The 22,650-nt window shown below is 39.6% G+C and overlaps 1 protein-coding gene and 1 pseudogene across 16 annotated transcripts in view; one reads left to right on the top strand and one right to left on the bottom strand.

The window, feature by feature from the left end:
- Window positions 1–22,650, top strand: part of LOC122058068 (beta-xylosidase/alpha-L-arabinofuranosidase 1-like) — a 123,214-nt gene that overhangs the window by 28,328 nt on the left and 72,236 nt on the right. For 5 of the 16 annotated variants that reach the window (XM_042620506.1, XM_042620507.1, XM_042620511.1 and 2 more), the window contains exon 5: window positions 1,501–1,591. The exons of 10 other annotated variants lie outside the window; for them this stretch is intronic. In XM_042620506.1, coding sequence (XP_042476440.1) covers window positions 1,579–1,591 — 13 coding nt within the window. In that variant the 5' untranslated portion in view covers window positions 1,501–1,578. Of the gene's footprint in view, window positions 1–1,500; window positions 1,592–22,650 lie in introns of those variants that run through there. One more of the 16 variants, XM_042620505.1, reaches the window with a different exon arrangement.
- On the bottom strand, window positions 16,960–17,079 carry LOC122058537 (annotated as a pseudogene).

Genomic DNA, 22,650 nt, shown 5'->3' on the forward strand with positions numbered 1-22,650 from the left:
CCTCTTTTGCGGCTGAAGAATGCTTGACTTTTACTGAGCTTTCCTCCCTCCTTGTCCAGGAAGGAAGTTTTCTGTGCAAAAAATCTAGGATTAAATGGCTTCAGTTGGGTGACACCAACTCTGCTTTCTTCCACCGATATTTGGAGGCTAGGACCAATGCTAACTCCATCCCGTTGCTCACTTCTAGAGATGGCTCCATTCTTCATTCTCCTTCCGACATCAAAGCCAAAACTGTGGACTACTTCTCCACTCTTTTCACCCCCTCCCTCCTCTCAACCCCCCAAATCTTATTAACAAATTCATCCCTGATCATCTCTTGTCCAACCTCCAATCCATTCCCTCTGATGATGAAATCCTTGTTGCCATCTTCTCCCACACCGTTAACAAAGCCCTTGAGCCGAATGGTTTTTAGCATGGGATGCTTCTCTTCCTATTGGGATATCATCTGATCCAACCTCATCTCTAGCATCCGAAGCTTCTTCCTTAATCTTTCCCAAATCAAAGGAGTCAATCAAACATTCCTTTACCTTATTCCCCAAAAGGATGGAGCCTTTTCTATGGATAAGCCCCAAGAAACAGGCTCATTGTTGTCTCCTGGGGCCTCCCCCTTACTATCTCTCCTCTCTCTGCCCTTAGCTCCACCTTGCCCTTTTGTTTTGATGTTTTTGTAGCCCTCTTGGCTTTGTTTTGCCCCCCTCCCGTCTTTTCTGGATTGCTCATTTTGGCTCCCTCCACTACCCTTGTATATTCCTTTTCTCTTAGTAATGAATTTATTTCTTCATCCAAAATAAATAAATAAATTAATAAACATGATCCATGTAAGAGAAATGGTGGAATTAGTTGGTTGAAAAGAGTATCAAATTCAAAATAAAATCACAAAAGAAAGTACAGGTGAGTCCACTTCTCAATTATCTTTTCAAATCTTCCTATTAGTGATGCTAATGCTTTTGTACTGTCCTGACTACTCAACGCTTCAAAGTCCTGAAGTCCTGGAATCTTGTTCATTTATGATCATCATCACCTTTCCCCATCTAGCTACTCTAAGGTGGGGGTAGGTCCATGAGGGGAAGTTATAGAAACCTTTCCATACTTTGTATTTGGTGTACTTCACTTAATTTCCTCTATAGTATTGGGCTTTGATGGTATTTATCATGCATTTCTCGATGGTAGCAGGTATGTTTCAGATAATTCCTAGATGTCGGCTTTTACATGGTGATTACTTATGAAGATGTTCTAGTCTTAAAGCCTCACCTTGTGTCACCAAGTCATCAATAAGACCATTAAAAGGACCTCCATTAGACTCCATCCATCAATGTTACAGAGATGGATGGACCACCTATATTACTATATTGATTCATTGCCTGTTGATCATATTCTGAATATGATATAGGCTCTTATAATTGACATTTATGTGTCCTTAGATATGGGTTATTTCCAAAGGAGTTATTTAAATATTACTTATTTAATTTTGTGCTAACTTCTATAAATTGTGGTATGCAGCTGGAGAAAGTCATAGAAGTGGAAGAATATATGATTCTTTGGTATGTTGTACCATAAAAATACGATTGGGCCTCTTTAATGGACACTATAGGTGTGTTTTGGCAAGCTTTGTTTGGTTAAAAGAGTACCACTTATATATATATATTTATTTATTTATGTGAATAATAATTCATTACCAAAGAGAAAGAGATAATATACAAGGGCCCAGAGGGGAGCTAAACTAAACATCGAAATCCATTAAACAGGATGGAGGGGGGGGTATACTTATTGCAGCCTTGTTGTCATAAGAGAGTCTCATGGATGCAACAACAACAACTCAGCCTTTTCCTAACTAAATGGGGTCGGCTACATGAATATGTCAAAGAAAAAAATAAAAAGAAAAAGACAGAAAAGGGGGGGGGGAAAGGATGGGTGGGCCTGTGGTGCAACATTAAGTTGCACTATTGTAATATGTTGGTCACAGGAAAGGATTAAAGTCTCGGTATTGATCGCGTATTGGTCGGCCAAAATTAAGATATATATCGGAGAATGTCATATCTGTAGGATTAAAATATCACACGAGATATAAATTTTAAACCCATAGATCACCATAGATTAAGAACACTAAGAACAATGTGATAGAAACTATAATCAATAAAAGCGTACCTTATTTGGGATCCATAGTAAAGCAAAGCGCTTGGAAAACCTTCTGATCCATGTAACAATGTACTTCTCCTCTATTCCCCTATGATCACTGGCTAGATGAGGAAGCTGAACGTATAAAGGAAGAAGCCACAAGAAAACTTTTCTCTTTGCACTCTCTCCCTCTCTCCAGAATGCACATTGTGAATAAGATTTGGGTTAGAGAAGGGACCTAGCTCTCTATTTATAAAGTTTCTCAATGGACCCACTCATCACAAGTCTAATGGTTAACTAAAGCCCACACTAGTTAGCCCATATTAAATTAATTAAAGTCCGTATGTCTCACTTAATTAGACCATGTAATTAACCTAGTTTTATTAAAGCACAAAAAACCCAATTAATATAAGCCCACATGGAAATATTCTAACATTCTCTCACTTGGGCTATATTAATTGTATCAATTTTTGAAAACTTATTTTGTCATTAAAAAACAATCTCAAGCTAATCATCACCTTAATGCACGTGTCTTTAAAATGGTCTAGAAACATCTCTAATAGTCAATCCTGTCCTATAGAGTCTCAAACACCGAATCATGCAGGTAACTGCATCTTGTAAACGACACAGGACCTTCCATGATCACAAGAGCTTTCAACTCTATTAACATGGATTCAATATGATAGTGCGGCAATTGGATAACACCTACATAATGGTTCCATATGTGTTATCCCCTTGTTAGTCCAATTTTCTCTTCCTTAAATGGTACAACCACATTAGAGAAAATTTTTTATGGTTCCAATGAACTTGTATGTCTTATCTTCAATAACTCGAGTTATACTTTATGTGTTATAACTCTTATAAGACATACCTTAAGGCTAATAACTGAATGCCCCAACCTTTGCTCAAGGTTAACACATACCTTAAGACTTCAAACATTTATATATATAACATGCCAACATATAAAAACCCACGTGTTAAATACAACAGTGGTCACAGAACTACATTTTATTGAATAGAATTACATGCAAAAGACAGTTAATATATAATCCAAAAAATTACCAAAAGGTAAAAAGTACAGATGAAAATTTTATTATACAGTAGAGCAAAATAAGATATCTCCCACTAAACAACCGAATCCCATAATGCTCCGAAGCCCATGCTAATGACATGTCTCTAAAAAACACAAGGGCGAAGGCCTTTAGTTAGGGGATCAACTACCATATCATCTGTACCAATATGCTCCATTGTGATGTCACATTTCTTAACATTTTCCTTTATGGTCAAATGTTTGACCTCCATATGATTGGACCCTGTGATACCTATATTATTATTAATGAACACCACAACAGAGCTATTATCACAGTACAACTGGATGGGTCTAACCACAAAATCAAATACTGTCAACTCCCTTATGAGGTTCCTGAGCCAAATTGCCTAAGTAGCTACTCCATAGGATGCTACAAATTCTGCTTGGATAGTTGAAGAAGTTATCAATTTATGTTTCGCACTTTTTCACGACACTGCCCCACCCACCATTAAGAAAATATATCATGATGTGGATTTCCTGTCATCCTGACAACCAGCAAAGTCAGAGTCTGTATACCCTACTAGCTGTAGGTCTTGAACACGTCTGTAAATCAACATATAATTATTTATCCCCTTTAAGTACCTTAAAACCTTTTGCCTAGAACTTCTATTGCAAAAGCAATATCTGGTCTAGTACAAACTTAAGCTTTATTAGTGTCCCTATGCCACCAGACTCTACTCTAAAACCTATCAAATGATCCAAAACATTCACCAAAACAAACAGTCATATGAGAACTCATAATATTCAAGTGTCAACAAAATAAAACTGCTCATAGATAAAATATCCCAAATCTTACCTACTGGTGGCAATCTAAGGTGCATTCTAGAAATTTAAATAAAAACACTATCAGAGTTTGCATGAATCCACATCCTACTACAATGATCTAATAAAATAAAATAAACTGATAGTAGCTTCAGGTCACCCTCGATCTCCTGCTTCAAGCATACCTTCATCTCAATTATCTATGATGTTAAAAAGTGGATTAAGCTCAACAGCTTAGTAACGGAAAATTATAAAGCACATCGCAGGCAAACAGTCAACAAAAACAACAGTTAAAACAAATAATTTTAATTTCTCAAACCACACTTTTAATAAAATGGATCATAAAAAAAATATCCATTTTTATCACACTTTAGCCGGCACTGAGGGAAATAAGCTACCATCGATCATAATACGAGAGGGAATCATGGTCCCCATAATCATATGATCACACAATCACATTGTCGTCACCACTTTGTGACTAAATATACACTGCTGTGCATAGTGGGTATAAGTTGGCACATCCACGATACAAGCACACCAAACAACAATCATACAATCAAACCACACACCTGTGATGTAATCCGACAATAATCCACTTACCTCTGCTTGCAAAAGTATTACCTCTCCTTTGAGTCCCAAGAGCGCAGGAGGTCCCAATCTAAAATTAATAACACCCTATAATAAATCTTGGGTCCCAAAAAGAATAATATAATTGGCCCCTATGAATTGAATCATAGACCTTGATATGAAAAATTATTACATTTGGGTCACACGGTTTGGGTCTCATAATGGGTTCCACAAAAACCCTAACTCTAAAACAAAACCCTAAAAACAGAAGATTTGGGTCCCAAAAAGAATATTCATATGAAGAAACCAACATCTGCAACTTAGGATAAGACCTATATTGGGTCACAAAAGAAGAACCAGCAGAACCAACAATTTATACTAAGGATAAGAGGAAGCTTCATTACCTGGAGTGAGCAGAAAAATAGAGAAGTAGGCACCAAAATCCCCTTCCTCTCCCTTTCTTTCTTTTTTTCTTTCTTTCTTCCTTCATTTCTTTCTCATTATTCTGCTTTCTTCCCTTTCTTTCCTTATTTTTTCCTTCTTTTATAGACCACGCCCTTTCTCCATGTCTCTCTCTCTTCCTTATCACTCCTCACTCACGTCTCTCTCTCTTCTCCCCCCTTTCTCACGTCTCTCTCTCTTCCCCTTCTATCCTTATCTATCCTCTCACAGCTCTTTCTCTTTTCCCCCTCTCATGTCTCTCTCTCTCTCTCTCTCTCTCTCTCTCTCTCTCTTCTATACACCCACGGTTCTCTTCTGTTCCCTCTCTTTTTCTCTCTCCTACACTCCCACACTTCCACGGTTCTATCTAAAAGGGTTGGGTCAACAACAATTTGAAAGAAAAAGAATGTCTTAAAAATAAAAGAAAAGAAAACAAATAAATAAAACCACCATACTTACTACTAATCAGATTTGAACTTAGGACCTTCACTTGATTAATGTCTCAACCTAAGCATTAGGTTAGCACATTAAGTTATTAAATGAAATCTAACTTTAAATATTTAAACAAGTTTACAAAATAACACAAAAAGATACATAATCTAAGGGTCCAAAATTTGGGGCATTACAGTTGATGTGGAGGCTTTTGACACCACCACCAACAATGGATGTGACCTTCTCATTGTTGCCTATGTTTTCTGAAGTTTGGATCCTTTCAATAAAGATGTTGTAATGCGATGCATAATTGGTTAAAGATGCTGTATTTTTTTTTTTCAATGGTTTATTAGTACACTTTAAGAAGTATTTCATGGAAATGGTGATGGGTGTGGTTGGCTTCTCATTCAACATTGTAGCTTATGGAAGTTACCCTTTTGCTGATGAAAGGGAAGAGATCCCATTTGCCACTGCTCATGAAAGGGAAGAGATCCATTTGCTCATGTGACTCAAGGGTAATTGGAATAGACGATCAATTCCAATTTTTCAAACCTTTATAACACCAGAAAATATCTCTAGATGTTCTACCTTCTTTTAATATCATGATTAATGATAGTAGCATTCCGTCTCTAGAAACAGGATTATCAAACTATTCTTTCAACTCCAAAAACTGTTTCCTAGCACAGAAACGGAAAAAAGTTGTTTCTGCTGTTTTTAGACAAAGAAACATGTCTAGAAACAGATGAAACAAAATCAAACGGGCCCTAAGTTCCTCTTAAAGTACATAGAAAATCATCCATATGTTCATATTGGGGATGTTATGTTTTGAATTTCTGGGTTTTGGTAGTCTTGGAGCTTGCATACATTTCTCATTGACAAGATATAGATTGTATGATTTTAGCTGCTGTTTACGTCACTTGCTTTCATTTCAGTAAGCATTTGTTGATTCTTTGCTTCCTAGTTTAAAAACTACAAGCTGGAATCACTAGCATTTTGAAAGGTTCTTTTTCGCCCCTTGTTAAGATATGTACCACGATAGGGGGTGTGTCCCTATCATGGTTTCCTTTATTGCCTTCATGTCTTTGATTGTTAGTAGGAGTTGTCAGTTTCCTATTCTAAGGCCCTCATTGGTATCATTTTTATTTTTGATTTTCGCTCATAAAACTTGTTGGTTGCATTTTGGTATCATTTATGGAGCTCTTTTTTATTTTTATTTTTTATTTTATTGGAAAAATAGAAAAACCACAAATAGGTCAAAACCCATTTATGTGTTATGGTAAAAAATCATTTTTGGTCATTTAGGCGGAGACTTTAATGAGCACAAGTCCAATATGGAGGGGTAAAGTAGTCATTTTGTTTGTTATTAGAAACCCAAGCCCTTGCACTTCTTCTTCTTGCAACCCACCTGTTAATGAATATCCTTGTTTTGCATGAGAGATATAAAAGGGCCAGAGTGCAACAGGCTGAGGTCGCATAGGTAAGACCTTGCAAAGGTGCAAACAGAGTTAAGGAGGTTGCCGTGGTTAAGCGACAGGGCTTGGTGCGATGGGATCTCTAGTGTGATGCTTGGCCTGATGCAATAGAGGTTTTGGTGATACAAAGCCTACACTCGGCAGGCAGATCAATGATGGCGAAAAGGCTGGGTTGGGCGGTGTGTGAGGGTAGGGGCTTGCAATGGCAGGACTTGCGGTGAAGGTGCTACGGCTGGTATAGGCAGGAGCTATGGCTGTGCTTCTTGTGCGACAGCTTGGATCCTCAGATGCTGGATACTGATTGCAACAACATCTGGATGCGGATGCGAATGGAAGCAGTGAATGCAATGACAAATGGTAGCAACTACTGGTGTGACACTGTGATGTGCTCGAAAGAGTGCAGTGGTGACTGGTGCGATGTGTTTGAATGGCAGCGATTGCTGTGATATGAATGGCAGGGGCAACAGGTCAAAAGACTGGAAATGGTTAGAACTGACAGGGCTGGTGCCGAAGGATATTGAAAATGGAGTAATAGGGCTGAGAAGATGGGGAAGGGTGATGACCAACGGGATGACAGACCTGGTGGAGTGGCGTCCAAAAGGGCTGTAGGCATGGTGAGCAGCCAAACGAGTGGCAGAACCGAAGGAGTAGATGAGCTAGCAGGCAAACCAAACGAGCATGATTGCCAACCCGAAGTCTGGACAGCAACAAACCTAATGGGAGAGGCATCCATAAGGGTAACAAGTCTGGTGGGACGGCGAAGGGGAAGCAGCTAGCCCAAAAGGGGCTAGCACCGAGTTATTTACTGGCCAAGCAGGGTAGACCACTGGCGAGAAGACAAGCAGAGCGGTTGCAGTAGCCACAACACCAATTGAGATGATCGATGCCAGTAACCGCAGGTGTTGGATGGGGTAATGACTTATGTCTAATATGACATTAGCCCTCTTTATTTATAAAAATGTTGAGAAGGTTCTAGAGAATTATAAAGACTATTAAACCCCTTAGGGTCCGTTTGGTAATTAACACTTTCCCTGAAACCCATTATTATAACACTCCCCACTCAAGTTGGTGCATAGATATCACATATACCCAACTTGCAGATAATAGGATGAAACATCTTACTATTAAGACCTTTATTAAATACATTAGCCAGTTGTTCACTACTGGGAATAAAAGGCACAGTGATAAGGCCCATATCCAGCTTATCTTTGATGAAGTGTTGATTGATCTTTAGATGCTTGGTTCGATCATGTTGTACAGAGTTATGAGCAATGCTAATGGAAGATTTACTGTTACAAAAGAGCTTCATAGGAAGGGTAGCAGAAATAGCCAAATAGTGAGAAGATGGGGAGCTCACAAATGTCATGTGCCATAGCACAGAATTTTGCTTCGGCACTTGAACGGGCAGCCACGGCTTGCTTCTTGCTTTGCCATGTAACAAGGTTACTACCAACAAAGGTGTAACAACAAGTAGTAGACATGTGGTCATCAGGGGAACCTACCCAATCAGCATTTGTAAAGGCCTCCACCCTAAAGTGATCATAAGCAAAAAAGAGGATGCCACATCTTGGGGCAGATTTCAAGTAACGGAGAATACGTAACACAGCTTCTATGTGAGTTGAGTAGGGATAATGCATGTATTGACTAACCAGGCTGACGGCAAATACTATATTAGGGCATGTATGAGAGAGATAGATCAACCGCCCCACTAATATCTGATATCTCCCGTTATCCATAGGATCACATTCCTTGCTACTTGGGAACCATTAGCTTCAATAGGAGTGTCTGTTGGCTTACACCCTAATATGCTTGTCTAAGAGAGAAGATCAAGCACATACTTTCGCTGAGACAAGTAGATTCATGAGAAGATCTGGCAACTTCAATGCTGAGGAATTAACGAAGTTGTCCTAGATCTTTGATCTCGAATTCCTCACTTAAGTATCTCTTGAGGCGAGAGATTTCTGTCAGATCATCGCCAGTAACAAAAATATCTACATAGACTATTAGGATAGCAATTTTCCCACTAGATCTCTTGATGAACAAAGTGTGATCGGCATTGCTTTGAGAGTAATACTACCGATTACCTTAGAAGGAACAGAAAAAGCAGTGGAACCTTGGAGAAGATCCAGAGGGGAGCGGAAGGCATGGACCCAATAAGGTATTCGGTTAATAAGAAAGGCAGCAGTAAGAATTGCATCGCTCCAGTACTGGGGAGGAACATGCATCTCAAACATAGGAAAATGTGCTACCTCACAAGGTGGCAATTCTTCCGCTCAACAACCCCATTCTGAGCCAGAGTATCCACACAACTAATCTTGTGAATCATCCCATGATTGAAAAGGTAAGCTTGAAAGGACCCTTCAAGGTATTCATTGTCATTGCCGCTTCGAAGGATCTTAATGGTAGCACCGAACTGAGTCTGAACCATACGGTGAAACTACTGAAAGCAGCAGAAGGTCTTGCCCTTGGTTTGTATCATATAAACCCAAATAGTCCAAGAATGTCAACCTATAAAGGAGACAAACCACCGATAACCATTGATAGACACATAGCAGAATGGACCCCAAATATCAGAATGTATTAATGAAAAAGGAGTGGCACTTTGTTTTCAGAAATAGAATAAGTGATTCGAGTTTGTTTGGCCATAACACATGCCTCCCAAAAAAATTGACTCAAATTACAGCTAGTTTGTTTGGCTAAAACATCTGTATTCCATCCCTAATTAAATGATTAACTTAGGTAATTGGTTCCATTCCAAATAAATTTCCTCTATTTATGATAAGCCCCAAATTTTTGTAAAACTGAATATACAGCATAAGAGTTGGACAGTTTGAACTCAGAAATGGGTCAAATTGGAATTCAATTTATTCTATATTGACCTCTTGAATGCAACAGAATTATGGACGAGGCTTAAATCCAATTGAAGACACATCTGTGTGCAGATCAGCAGAGGTAGAATTGAAAACTGCAAAAGAAAAAAAAAGGATGAACCGGTGCGTCTCGATAGCCCGACTGATTGTTGCCCAACCAACCTACCAGTTGGGATTCTAGAGGCCAAATCCCTGTTATAGATCGTTTGTAATCCCTAAACCCAACACTGGGACTAGTAGACACAATATTCCAATAGAAATGGACCCTAAAGGAAATGGAGGACAACATTTGAGTTCTGTAATCCTGAGGGGACTGCCAGTGTGAGTAGAATTCCCTGACTAAATGTTAGGCCCACAAGTGCTTTCCCCTTTCAGGTAACCTGATCAATGGGAAGAGTTGCCTGGACTGTACAATGAATAACGATCAAATGCCTAATCAGAAAAGGAAATAGGGATACTATACTTAGGCAGGGTGGGGTAAAATTATAGAAATTTATTTTACGAATAATGATTTGGGATATCTTATGAAATAGAAAATAAGTTGCAGTAGAAGCACTTAATTGAACCAAAGAAGTGAACTTTTCAGGAGATTGGACACTAAGGTGAGTGGGTGCCCTTTTCAACCCCCCATTCTTTTGGTGTGTTTGTTTAATATTGTTTATGCATTAAATTGCTTGTGTATGTGCATTTACATTTACCTGCATTTATTCTTTGATGGTACTATTGTGATGGAATGGAAATGAGAAAGGTAAGACAGGTGAGATGGGTCACGTGCAGGTGCCCATATTCGTATGTGTGATTGCAATGATTGGCTGTGCATCATTTAGAATGCTGGTTTAGGTATCACAACCCCAAGTGCTACACCCCTTGTCCGTAGGGGCTAGGTACGGATTAATCCCGAATTATGTGGCTGCCTGATTAGCACCTGATTAGCATTGCTCTTGTGATGAGATGTGTGGTATCAGTTATGGATGTGAGACATGATACGATGTACTGTATGCCTGTGAATATATTTATGATACGGGGTTACCTTTTAGGGGTTAGCCGGTGTGGCCTGGGACAAGTACCGGCACTGGTTGGCTCTTTCTTGTGGCATAGCTTGTATACGTGAGGCCCAACGTACAGAGTAGGGTATGCCACCTACATTGTAGCACTTATACCCATAGGTGATGAGACCTAGTAATGGATTAGGAATTTATTATAGTTAATTAAATGGACTCATGAGCATCATTCTCTATGCGTGGAGCATGCATTGCATATGAATGTGTGTGCTTGTTCTCCCCACCCCTCACTGAGCATTACCAGTGCCCACCCCCTTTCGTTTGATCCTATAGATGACGAAGGCAGTATTCTTCCTACTCCTGACATTGATTATGAGACAATGGCCATAGATCACATAGCCCATATTCAAGAAAATGAACTCGATCATGGACCCGCCTGTGACTGTGACGACTGTGCCTATAGAGGCCAGTTCTTCTGAGGAGTAGGATGAACTATACTTATATCTTTTTGTGTATATATTCCTGTTGATGCATAATCTGATGTATATAGTCTACTACTGAGATACTATAAACAATGAATATTCTCTTTTTGTAAGGTACATAATGCTCATCTGAATAATTGTAAATATATTTTATCACATAGTTGGCACTGGAGCTTATGTAAGATTTTTTTTGCTGGACTGTGCATATGTATATAAACTCTGATCTTTTGTAGTGTAATTGTGGTGTTATGATCTTCCTTAGTCTAGATCCTGGAGAAACAGGCTGAGAGTTGTCCAGTGTTGCATACCTTAGCCTATTGGAGGCAGGGTGTGACAGAGTGGTATCAGAGCTAAAACTTGGAAAAAAGTATCATAACCCACAAGACCTTAGGATATCCATTGTCATAGGACTTAATAAATTAAAAGCTTCGAAATGAAAACATCAAATTTAGAGAAACATTGTTGTGGCAATTAAAGATGTCCAATAGATAAAGGAAATGAAATATTGTATTTAAACTATGAATGTATATGCACTCGTGGTCGGAACCAAGACACTAATTTTATGTGAAGCGTGTTGCATGACTCATCCTTGCTGAATATTTGTTGAGCCTTTAGGACTTAATCAATTATTTATCTTACAGGAATGCCACCAAGACATGATCAACCTCAATATGAGCTACGGCCAAGGAAGAGGGGTCAGACTGCCAGAACTACCCCTTATATGCCAGTAGGCGATGAGGCAGGAAGGGAGACTGCAGTTGGGGTGACCTTACCCGTACATGCATCCTCCCCTGCAGTAGCAACACCTGTGCCACCACTTGCACCACCAGTGATCATAGCACAGGATGTGGCAGCCATTGTAACAAATATGATGCAAGGGATACAAGAAGGGCTGCAGCAAACCATACAACAAAATATGCAGCAACAAAGGGCAATGGTTGAAGAATTGGTCATTGCCATACGTGCCAGGGAATCACCAGTAAACCATGTATCTATGGCACCACCCCCACCAGCCCCTACAGCTCTTGCTCCTAGCCCTCTGTTTACATTTGGAGTTCTAGCCACTGGTCAGGCTATTAGTGGACGAACATCCCAAACACCACCAGCTAGGAGAACACTTATAGGGCAACAAACTCCAGGAACCCCTCCAGTAGAACAAGTATGTATTGATACCAGTAAGTTGATGGAAAGGTTTCAGAAGTATCGGCCTCCATATTTCAGTGGGGTGACACATGATCCATTAGCTCCTACCAAATGGATAGAAGGAGTAGAGAAGGCTTTCTTAGTCCTAGGCTGTAATGATGAACAGAAGATCTTGTGTGCTATATACCAGTTGTAGAATGAAGCTCATGCATGGTGGAAGGCTACCAGACCCATATTTTTAGCCGCATATCCACACCTCACTTGGGACCAGTTTGTAGAAGTCTTCTATGGGAATTACTTTCCTATAAGTGTGCGAGATAGGAAGTAATCTGAATTCATGGCATTGGTACAAGGTCCCAGGTCAGTATTAGAGTATCAGCAACAGTTTGAGGCATTGTATTACTTTGCACCTGAGCATATGAAGAATGATAGAGCAAAAGCTAAGAAATTTGAGAAAGGGCTGAGATCTAACATTGGTGCTATGTTGATTGCACACCGGCTTCAGACATATGCTGAAGTGGTTCAGATTGCCAAATCCATTGAAGACAAGTAAAGAGAGAGGGCTGTCAGATTCAGGCAGCGAGGAAAGCCAAGGCAACGGGAATTGGAAGGCAGTTTGGGAAGTTTGTGAAGGGAGCTACATCTACTGCTATTGTACCTAGGAAGACTGACTCAGGTCAAGCATCTACCTAGTCCTAGCCAGGAACCACCACTACCCAACCTCTATCCATGAAGTGCTATGTGTGCCTACAGCTAGGGCACTTGGCCAGATCTTGTCCCCAGAGAAAGCCAAGAGAGCCAAATATGGCTTCTTCATCTGTATCTACCAAGAAGCCACAAGTAGTTGGGAAGGCGTTTGCATTGTCAGCTGAGGAAGCTGAGATTGCTCCTGGAGTTGTAATAGGTACAATATTAGTATCCACAATACCAGCATTTGTATTGTTTGATTCTGGTGCATCTCATTCTTTTGTATCTTCACATTTTGCTATAATAATGGGGATAGAACCGAAAAAGTTAGCACATAAGTTGATGATTAGTACACCCACTAGGTTTATAGTGGATTTGGAGGATGTATATGAACCATGTGTGATCCAGATGTGTAGTTGAGATACGATAGCCCATTTAATTTGTATAGATATGAAGGATTTTGATGTGATACTGGGAATGGACTGGTTGTCAGCATACCGAGCTTGTGTACTCTGTGCAGAGAAGAATATATTATTTAGACCTTGGGATGGAGATGATTTTACATTTCAAGGGCATAGGAGAGACAAGGCCATGAAATTACTAATTTCTACCATACAAGTTCAGAAATTACTAGAAGAAGGATATGAAGCCTATTTGGCATGTGTCAGGGTTACTACCAAGAAGACTGCAACACTAGAAGAGTTAGAAGTAGTAAGAGAATTTCCTGAAGTGTTTCCTGAAGATCTATGTAGTGTGCCCCTAGATAGGGAGACAGAGTTTTGCATTACTTTAATACCTGGGGCAACACCTATATCTAGAACAATATACAGAATGGTTCCTGCTGAATTGAAGGAATTGAAAGAGAAATTGCAGAATTTATTGAAGAAGGGTTTTATTAGACCCAGTGTATCACCCTGGGGAGCTCCAGTCTTATTTGTAAAGAAAAAAGACGGGAGTATGCAGATGTGTATTGATTATCTGGAATTGAACAAATTGACTGTTAAGAACCAATATCCACTACCCCGTATTGATGACTTTTTTGATCAGTTGTAGGGTGCTATTACTTTCTCCAAGATTGATCTGAGATCTGGGTATCATCAGTTGAAGATCAGGGAGGGTGACATATAAAAGATAGCTTTCAGGACTAGGTATGGCCACTATGAATTTGTGGTTATGCCGTTTGGATTGACTAAAGCTCCAACAGCCTTCATGGGATTGATGAACAGGGTATTCCATGATATGTTGGATCAATATGTCATAGTGTTCATAGATGATACTCTGATTTACTCCAGAAGTAAAGAAGATCATGCAAATCACTTGAGGTCTGCGTTGCAAAGGCTGAGGGAGAAGTAATTGTATGCTAAATTTAGCAAGTGTGAATTCTGGTTATCACAAGTGAATTTCTTGGGACATATTGTATCTGCAAGAGGCATAGAGGTTGATCCTGGAAAGGTTAAAGCAGTGCTAGATTGGGAGTCTCCAAAGAATGTCAGTGAAATTTGAAGTTTTCTGGGTTTGGCAGGTTACTATAGAAGATTTATTGAAAATTTTTCTCCGATTTCTGCACCTATGACTCTGTTGACTAGAAAAGGAGTCAAGTTTGAATGGACAGCAAAATGTGAGAATAGTTTCCAAGAGTTGAAGAATCGACTGGTAACAGCTCTAGTCCTTGCTATTCCATATGGTACCTCAGATATGGTAGTATATAGTGATGCTTCCAAACAAGTTTTGTGATGTGTGTTAATGCAAAATGGAAGAGTGATTGCATATGCTTCCAGACAATTGAGGGATTATGAAAAGAATTATCCTACCCATGATTTGGTATTGCCAGTCATTATCTTTGCACTGAAAATTTGGCGTCACTATCTGTATGGAGAAAAATATGAAATTTACAGTGACCACAAGAGCCTTAAATATCACTGCACTCAAAAGGAATTGAACATGAGGCAGAGAAGATGGTTGGAGTTACTGAAAGACTATGATTGCACAATTCATTACCATTCAGGGAAAGCTAATGTAGTAGCTGATGCATTGAGCTGAAAGCATAAGATTACCAAACTTGCTGCTCTCACTACTAATCAGATGTTGATAGAAGAAGCAAGGAAGTTTGACTTGGAAGTAATTGCAGAGGTGGAGACACCTGAAGAAGTGACACTTGCCACCTTTGTGATTGAACCCACCTTATTTGAAAGAATTAAGGAAGCTCAAACCAAAGATGATATGATGAGGAAGACAGTCAATGCTATCAATGTTAGGAGACAGAAAGATCCTAGATTTTCATTAAAGATTGGAGCTTTGTGGTTTAAAGACAGATTATGTGTTCCAAAGGAGGAAAAATTGATAGAATTGATCTTGAATGAAGCTCATAGCACTCCTTATTCTTTGCATCCTGTAAGTACCAAAATGTATAAAGATATGAAGAAACTATATTGGTGGCATAACATGAAGAATGATGTGACAGAACATGTAGCTAAGTATATGAATTGTCAAATGGTGAAGGCAGTGAGATAGAAACCCCATGGACTGTTACCTCTTCCAGTGCTAGAATGGAAGTGGGAACATATTACTATGGACTTTGTGACAGGCCTACCACGGACTAGAAAGGGGAATGATACTATTTGGGTGATTGTTGATAGCTTAACAAAGGTAGCATATTTCATACCTATGAAGATATCTCATTCTATGGAGAAATTGGCACAGTTATATATTAATAATATTGTGAGATATCATGATGTGCTTGTCAATATTGTTTCTGATTCTGATTCCCCGTTTACTTCTAAATTTTGGGAATGTGTGCAAAAGGCAATAAGGACCAAGCTGAATTTTAGTACCGCATTTTATCCACAAACTGATGGACAATCAGAAATGACCATCCAAATTTTGGAAGATATGTTGAGAGCCTGTGCTACAGATATGAGTTATAGTTGGGATGAGCATGTGCCTTTGATTGAATTTGCATATAATAATAGTTACCAAACAACAATTGGTATGGCACCATTTGACGCTTTGTATGGGAAGAAATGTAAAACTCCATTGTATTGGGATGAAGTTAGGGAAAGAAGAATTTTGGGGCCAGAACTGATACAGATTACCTGTGAGAAGGTTGATATGATCAGAGAAAGAATCAAGGCAACTCAATCCAAACAAAAGAGCTATGCAGATAGTCGAAGAACACCTTTAGAATTTGATGTGGGTGATAAGGTTTTTTTTGAAAATCTCACCAGTAAAGGGTATAAGAAGATTTGGGAAAGGAGGGAAATTGAGTCCCAGGTATGTGGGACCATTCGAGATTCTGGATCGGATTGGCCAGACAGCTTACAGATTAGCATTGCCCCCGGTGTTGGAAAGCTTTCACAATTTTTTTTATGTATCAATGCTGAAGAAGTATGTTCCTGACCCTTCACATGTACTGCCTACTATTGAATCATTGGACCTATATGATGAGTTGAGTTATGAAGAAAAACCTGAAGAAATTTTTGATAGAAAAGAACATCAGCTCCGAAATCGTATCATCTCTTATGTAAAGGTGAAATGGAAAAACCACCCAGAGCAAGAAGCCTCTTAGGAAAGGGAAGATGAGGTTAAAGAGAAATATCCAGAATTGTTTGGATTACCAGGTATGCCTCACAAATTTCGAGGACAAAATTTTTTGTAAGGAGGGGGGGAAATTGTAACACCCTAATCTGATATTTATACCCCTACTTGTGGACAGGCAAGAAGAAAGAGTAGAGAAAACTAATGCTAGCATGGTTGGCAGCTGTGGAGTGCCAAGAAGGCAGAAGTGACCCCACCTGCTTCTGTTCAGCCTGCCAATATCATTAGGGACCTCATCAGGAGGTGTGGACAAAGAGGTAAAGTTAATTATAAGACTAAGTATAAAAAAATAAAATAAAAGAGGGAGTGCAACATAAGAACTTCCCAGGGGGGTCACCCATCCTAATACTACTCTCACCCAAGCATGCTTAACTACGGAGTTTGGATGGGATTCGGTGTAGCTGTGCTGGTATGATCACACCCAAATCGGTAGGTCCAAAACCGGCCAGCCAATTTTGCCTAGCATAATATAATTTTTGGGTTTTTGCACTGTGGAGCCCATCTTTGCTGTGCAAAAATTCCCATTATACCCCTATGGAAAGAGACTTAAATGAGGTATGGAATGCATATTTTATACTAATAAATAAATGGGAGGAAATGAATTTATAAACTACTAGGTATTATATATATATATAGTATGTATGTAATTTATATAGAAATAAAAGAGGGCAGCCAAACAAACCTTAGTTATAATGACTTAAGAGGGCAACCAAACAAACCTTAGAAATAATTTAAGAGGGTCAGCCAAACAGACCCTTGGGGTTGCCTTATATATAAGGGATTAATGGCTAAGAAGCAACCCTTATTTTCGTTGGCTGCTATAACAGGAAGGAGAAAAAGAAAGAAAGGAGAAGAAGAAGGAAGGAGAAGGAAGAAGAGGAAGAAAGAGAAGTGAGGAGGGAACTCACACACCTCAGGCTGCTCCTAGATCAACTCTGCACCCTGGTAAGTGAACTTACTACTACAGCAGGGTTAATTAAGAAATTTCATGTAGATTGGGTAGCTAGGGTTAGGGTTTTACCCAATTGTTTGCTGCCAGGGAATCCCTGTGAGTGGAATAGCTGTTTAGTAAAGAAAACCCTAATTTCTATAGGCTATTGGGGACCCAACTGGCAAAAACCCTATCCCTGCTAAACCCTAGAACATAAGACTACTTCTTTTTCAGTAGGGATTATGCAATAAGGGCTGGAATAGGGTTGATTTGATGGAAATTCTGTCAAATCCCTAAGAACAAAATTTTATTTAAGTTGGATGTGGAATTTAGTAAGGGTTTAATGAATTATTTTTTTTAAACTTCTATTACAAGTTTAGTCAGAGATGGAATTCCAAATCTGTAATTTAAAACATCTGTATTCCATCCCTAATTAAATGATTAATTTAGGTAATTGGTTCAGTTCCAAAGAAATTTCCTCTATTTTTTATAAGCCCTAAATTTTTGTTAAACTGAATATACAACTTAAGAGTTGGACAGTTTGAACTCCGAAATGGGTCAAATTGGAATTCAATATATTCTATATTGAACTCTTGAATGCAGCAGAATTATGGAAGAGGGTTAAACCCAATTTATGAAACATTTGTGTGCAGATCAGCAGAGGCAGAATTGAAATCTGCAGAAGGAAAAAAAAAAAGATGAACCAGTGAGTCCCGATCGGCCGGCTGATTGCTGCCTAGCCAACCTACCAGTTGGGATTCCAGAGGCCAAATCCCTGTTATAGATGGTTTGTAAGCCCTAAACCCAGCATTGGGACCAGTAGACACAATATTCCAATAGAAATGGACCCTAGGGGAAAGAGAGGACAGCATTTGGGTTCTGTAATCCTGAGGGGACTGTCAGTGTGAGTAGACTTCCCTGACTAAATGTTGGGCCCACAAGTGCTTTCCCCTTTCAGGTAACCTGGTCAATTGGAAGAGTTGCTCGGACTGTACAACGAAAAGCAGTCAAATTCCCAATTAGAAAAGGAAATAGGGATACTATACTTAGGCAGGGTGGGGTAGAATTATAGAAATTTATTTTATGAATAATGATTTGGGATATCTTATGAAATAAGAAATAAGTTGCAGTAGAAGCACTTAATTGAACCAAAGAAGTGAACTTTTTAGGAGATTGGACACCAAGGTGAGTGGGTGCCCTTCTCAACCCCCCATTCTTTTGGTGTGTTTGTTTAATATTGTTTATGCATTAAATTGCTTGTGTATGTGCATTTACATTTACCTACATTTATTCTTTGATGGTATTATTGTGATGGAATGGGATGGAATGGAAATGAGAAAGGTAAGACAGGTGAGATGGGTCACGTGTAGGTGCCCATATTCGTATGTGTGATTGCAATGATTGGCTATGCATCATTTAGAATGCTGGGCTAGGTATCATAACCCCAAGTGCTACACCCCTTGTCTGTAGGGGGTTAGGTACGGACTAATCCCGAATTATGTGGCTGCCTGATCAACAGTGCACTTGTGATGAGATGTGTGGTATCAGTTATGGATGTGAGATATGATACGACATACTATATGCCTGTGAATATATTTATGATACGGGGTTACCTTTTAGGGGTTAGCTGGTGTGGCCCGGGACCCGTACCTACACTGGCTGGCTCCTGCCTGCGGCGTAGCTTGTATACCTGAGGCCCAACGTACTGGGTAGGGTATGCCACCTACGTTCTAGCACTTATACCTATAGGTGATGAGACCTAGTAATGGATTAGGAGTTTTGTATAGTTAATTAAATGGACTTATGAGCATCATTCTCTATGTGTGGAGCATGCATTGCATATAGATGTGTGTGCATGTTCTCCCCCACCCCTCACTGAGCATTACCAGTGCTCACCCCTTTCCTTTGATCCTATAGATGACGAATGCGATATTCTGTCGACTCCCGGCATTGATTATGAGACAATGGCCTTGGATCACATGGCCCATATTCCAGAAGATGAACTTGATCATGGACCCGCTTGTGAATGTGATGACTGAGCCTATGGAGGCCAATTCTTCTGAGGAGTAGGATGATTATTCCTATATCTTTTTGTGTATATATTCCCATTGATGCATACTTTGATGTATATAGTCTACTACTTAGATACTGTAAATTGTGAATATTCTTTTTTTGTAAGGTATGTAACTCTCATCTAAATAATTGTAAATATATCTTATCACTTAGTTGGCACTGGAGCTTATGTAAGATATTTTTTTTGCTGGACTATGCATATGTATATAAACTCTGATCTTTCGTAGTGTAATTGTGGTGTTATGATCTGCCCTAGTTTAAATCCTGGAGAAACAGGCTGACTGGATATGATGAGATGTCCAGTGCCGCGTGCTACATGCCTTAGCCTATTGGAGGCATGGTGTGACAGGAACAACAGGACGTCATCCTTAATCGTGACAACAATATGTGCACCTTCTAGGTTACCATATGCATAAAAAATTTAATCTCCATGGATTAGTTGAGTAAAAAAAAGTGATATCCCCAGTACAACTAGAAGACGAATCAGATGCATTAACACAACTGGAAGACTGTCCTATTGTGGAAAAGGTGAGGACAACGGGAAGTGAGAAAATCATGGATCAGGTAATGACGGACATCAAGTAGTGCCAGTTGTTCACCATCATGAGTTCGTTCTTCCTTATGATTTTTCGGATTTGAATGCACCTCCAAAGCTTCACATCATGGATTTTGTTCACGATGCAGAAGGCGAGCAATTCATCCTCATTCGTGAGTTATTATTGTTATCATTCTTTAAAACTCGTGAATGAGTTTTTCTCAACATTTGGGTTGACCTTCGGGAAATCTCAACCAAGATGATCCGAATCCGATTGGATTTTTGGATTCATTTGGATCTTTAGGATTTTATTTTATTTGAGGATTATTTGTAATCTTTTATTTTGGGTAGTTACAGATTTGAGTTTTATTCTATTTTTAATTTTATTAGTTAGAACTTAATAAGTAATTAGAAGTTTCTATTTCAGTTTTAGATTTTATTTAGGCAAGTTTTAGTTTTAGTTTTAGTTTAAATAAAGGCATGTATCCCAAGTAATTAGACATATTTTGAATGATGAATTGAATTGAAGGTTTTAATGCCGGGTATGGTGCAAGGGGTGTTACCCCTTTCCCCCTCTTTGTGATATTCTTCCCTTCTCCCCTACAACTCTGAGTTAACTCATGGACTTTCTTCCCTATTTCCCTAAGGCCCTCCATCACTTTGCAAGTAAGACTGGAAGTAAGACCACTAATAGACAAAAGGTTAGTAGGAAAAGAAGGAACATGCAATACAGTAGAAAGGGATAAAGATGTGGTATAGCTAATAGAGACCTTTCCCAGAATAATGAAATAAGTCCCATTAGTATTACCAGGACAAGTAGGTAACTGTGAAAAAAGAGGCAAACGGCTTGTCATATGATCAGATGCCCTAGAATCTATAATCCAAAGGGTAAAAGGGACAGACATATTATAGTCATAAAAGGAGATACCTGACCCAAAAGAGGGGGAATGAGCAGAGCTCGCAATAGCAGGTGCAGGAGAGTCTGGACGTGTTAAGAGGCACTGGAGGGCAGTAAGCTCCTCAAATGATAGCGAGGCTACTAAGGAGCTATAAGCAGAGTCAGAGTTAGGGCTCTCAGTATGGTTAGCCTACCTAGAAGTACCGGCATGACCCTTCCCTCACCCTTTTCCAGATATATCAGCAGGCTAGATATGAAGCTTCCAACAGTGCTCCTTGGTGTGAGTCGTGTGACATTCCTTCCCACAGTATTGCACTTAACTGGAATCCTGGTAGAGGAGCCACCAGACTGTGGGGCTGCACTAAGGGACTGAGTGCCAAAAACAAGTGCAGATCTCTCAGTAGGAGTGGTAGCTTGCTACAGAAGCATAGTGGTACGTTGACTGTTCTCAAGTTAGATCACAACATAGGCTTGATCTAAGGTAGGAAAGGGGTCATGACTCAAAACTTGAGACCATAACTGATCAAACTCCACATTCAGACTTGCCAGAAAGTTATAGACTCTGATCTTGTCTTCTCGCTTACGAAAACTGGTGACATCTTCAGGGGTGGAAGGAGTATACTCATAGAAATCCAACTTAGTCCATATTGTGCGCAACTCATAGTAGTACTATGACAGAGTGAGCCCTCTCTGCCTCAGATCATGAACCTTCTAGCGAAGCTCAAAGACCTGAGCATCATTTCCTGTCTGGGAATAGATATCCTGAACAGACTTCTTGATCTTCACAGTGGAGTCAAGGAGGAGAAAGCCACACGAAAGCTGTGGAAACATGGAGTTGACAAGGAAGGCCATAACCACAGAGTTGGCACACTCCCACTTGTCAATCTCAAGACCAGTGGCCGGATGCATCATGGTTCCAGTGAGGTACCCGTAATAGCAATGAGACTTGATGGAGATGCAGACCGAGCATGGCCACATAAGGTAGTTTGTGCCATCGAGCTTGATAGTACAAAGAGGAAAGGTAAGAAGAGTCGTGGTGTCTCCGCTAACAGAAGCAGATGAGCTGGTAGACATGGTTGCTACTCAAGAGGGTTGTGAAAATAAAAGAGACACTAGCCGAAGATAGAGAGAACACCAAAATAACTAGAAAAAAGTTAAAAAACCAAAAAAATTGATAAAGGGTAAAACTTTGAGAAAACGATTTTGGGGATAGCTCTAGAACAGAGACCTTAAATGAAAAAGTGGTTAGTACATATGACTACAAGGATAAGGGGCACCAATTGTAATGAACATCAAGAAGATTGGAGCATTGAGCAGGGGAAAAGCATACTAGTAATGGAAAACTATTTCAGGGAAAAAACCCTAAAAAAGTGATGAGAAAAAGGTTCTGGGTCTCTCAGATCATTGTAGAAGAGAGTCTGAGAGCTAGGGGAAGGATGGATGGAGGCTAGAAACCCTCTTAGTGGTTTAAGAAGCTCCCACCACGAGAGAGAAGCAGATGAAGAGAGATGGAGGGAGGCGCAGATGAAGGAGAGAGAAATGAGAAAGAGACAAAGA

Source organism: Macadamia integrifolia, chromosome 12, assembly GCF_013358625.1.
Source record: "Macadamia integrifolia cultivar HAES 741 chromosome 12, SCU_Mint_v3, whole genome shotgun sequence".
In the NCBI taxonomy this organism is placed as follows: Eukaryota; Viridiplantae; Streptophyta; class Magnoliopsida; order Proteales; family Proteaceae; genus Macadamia; species Macadamia integrifolia.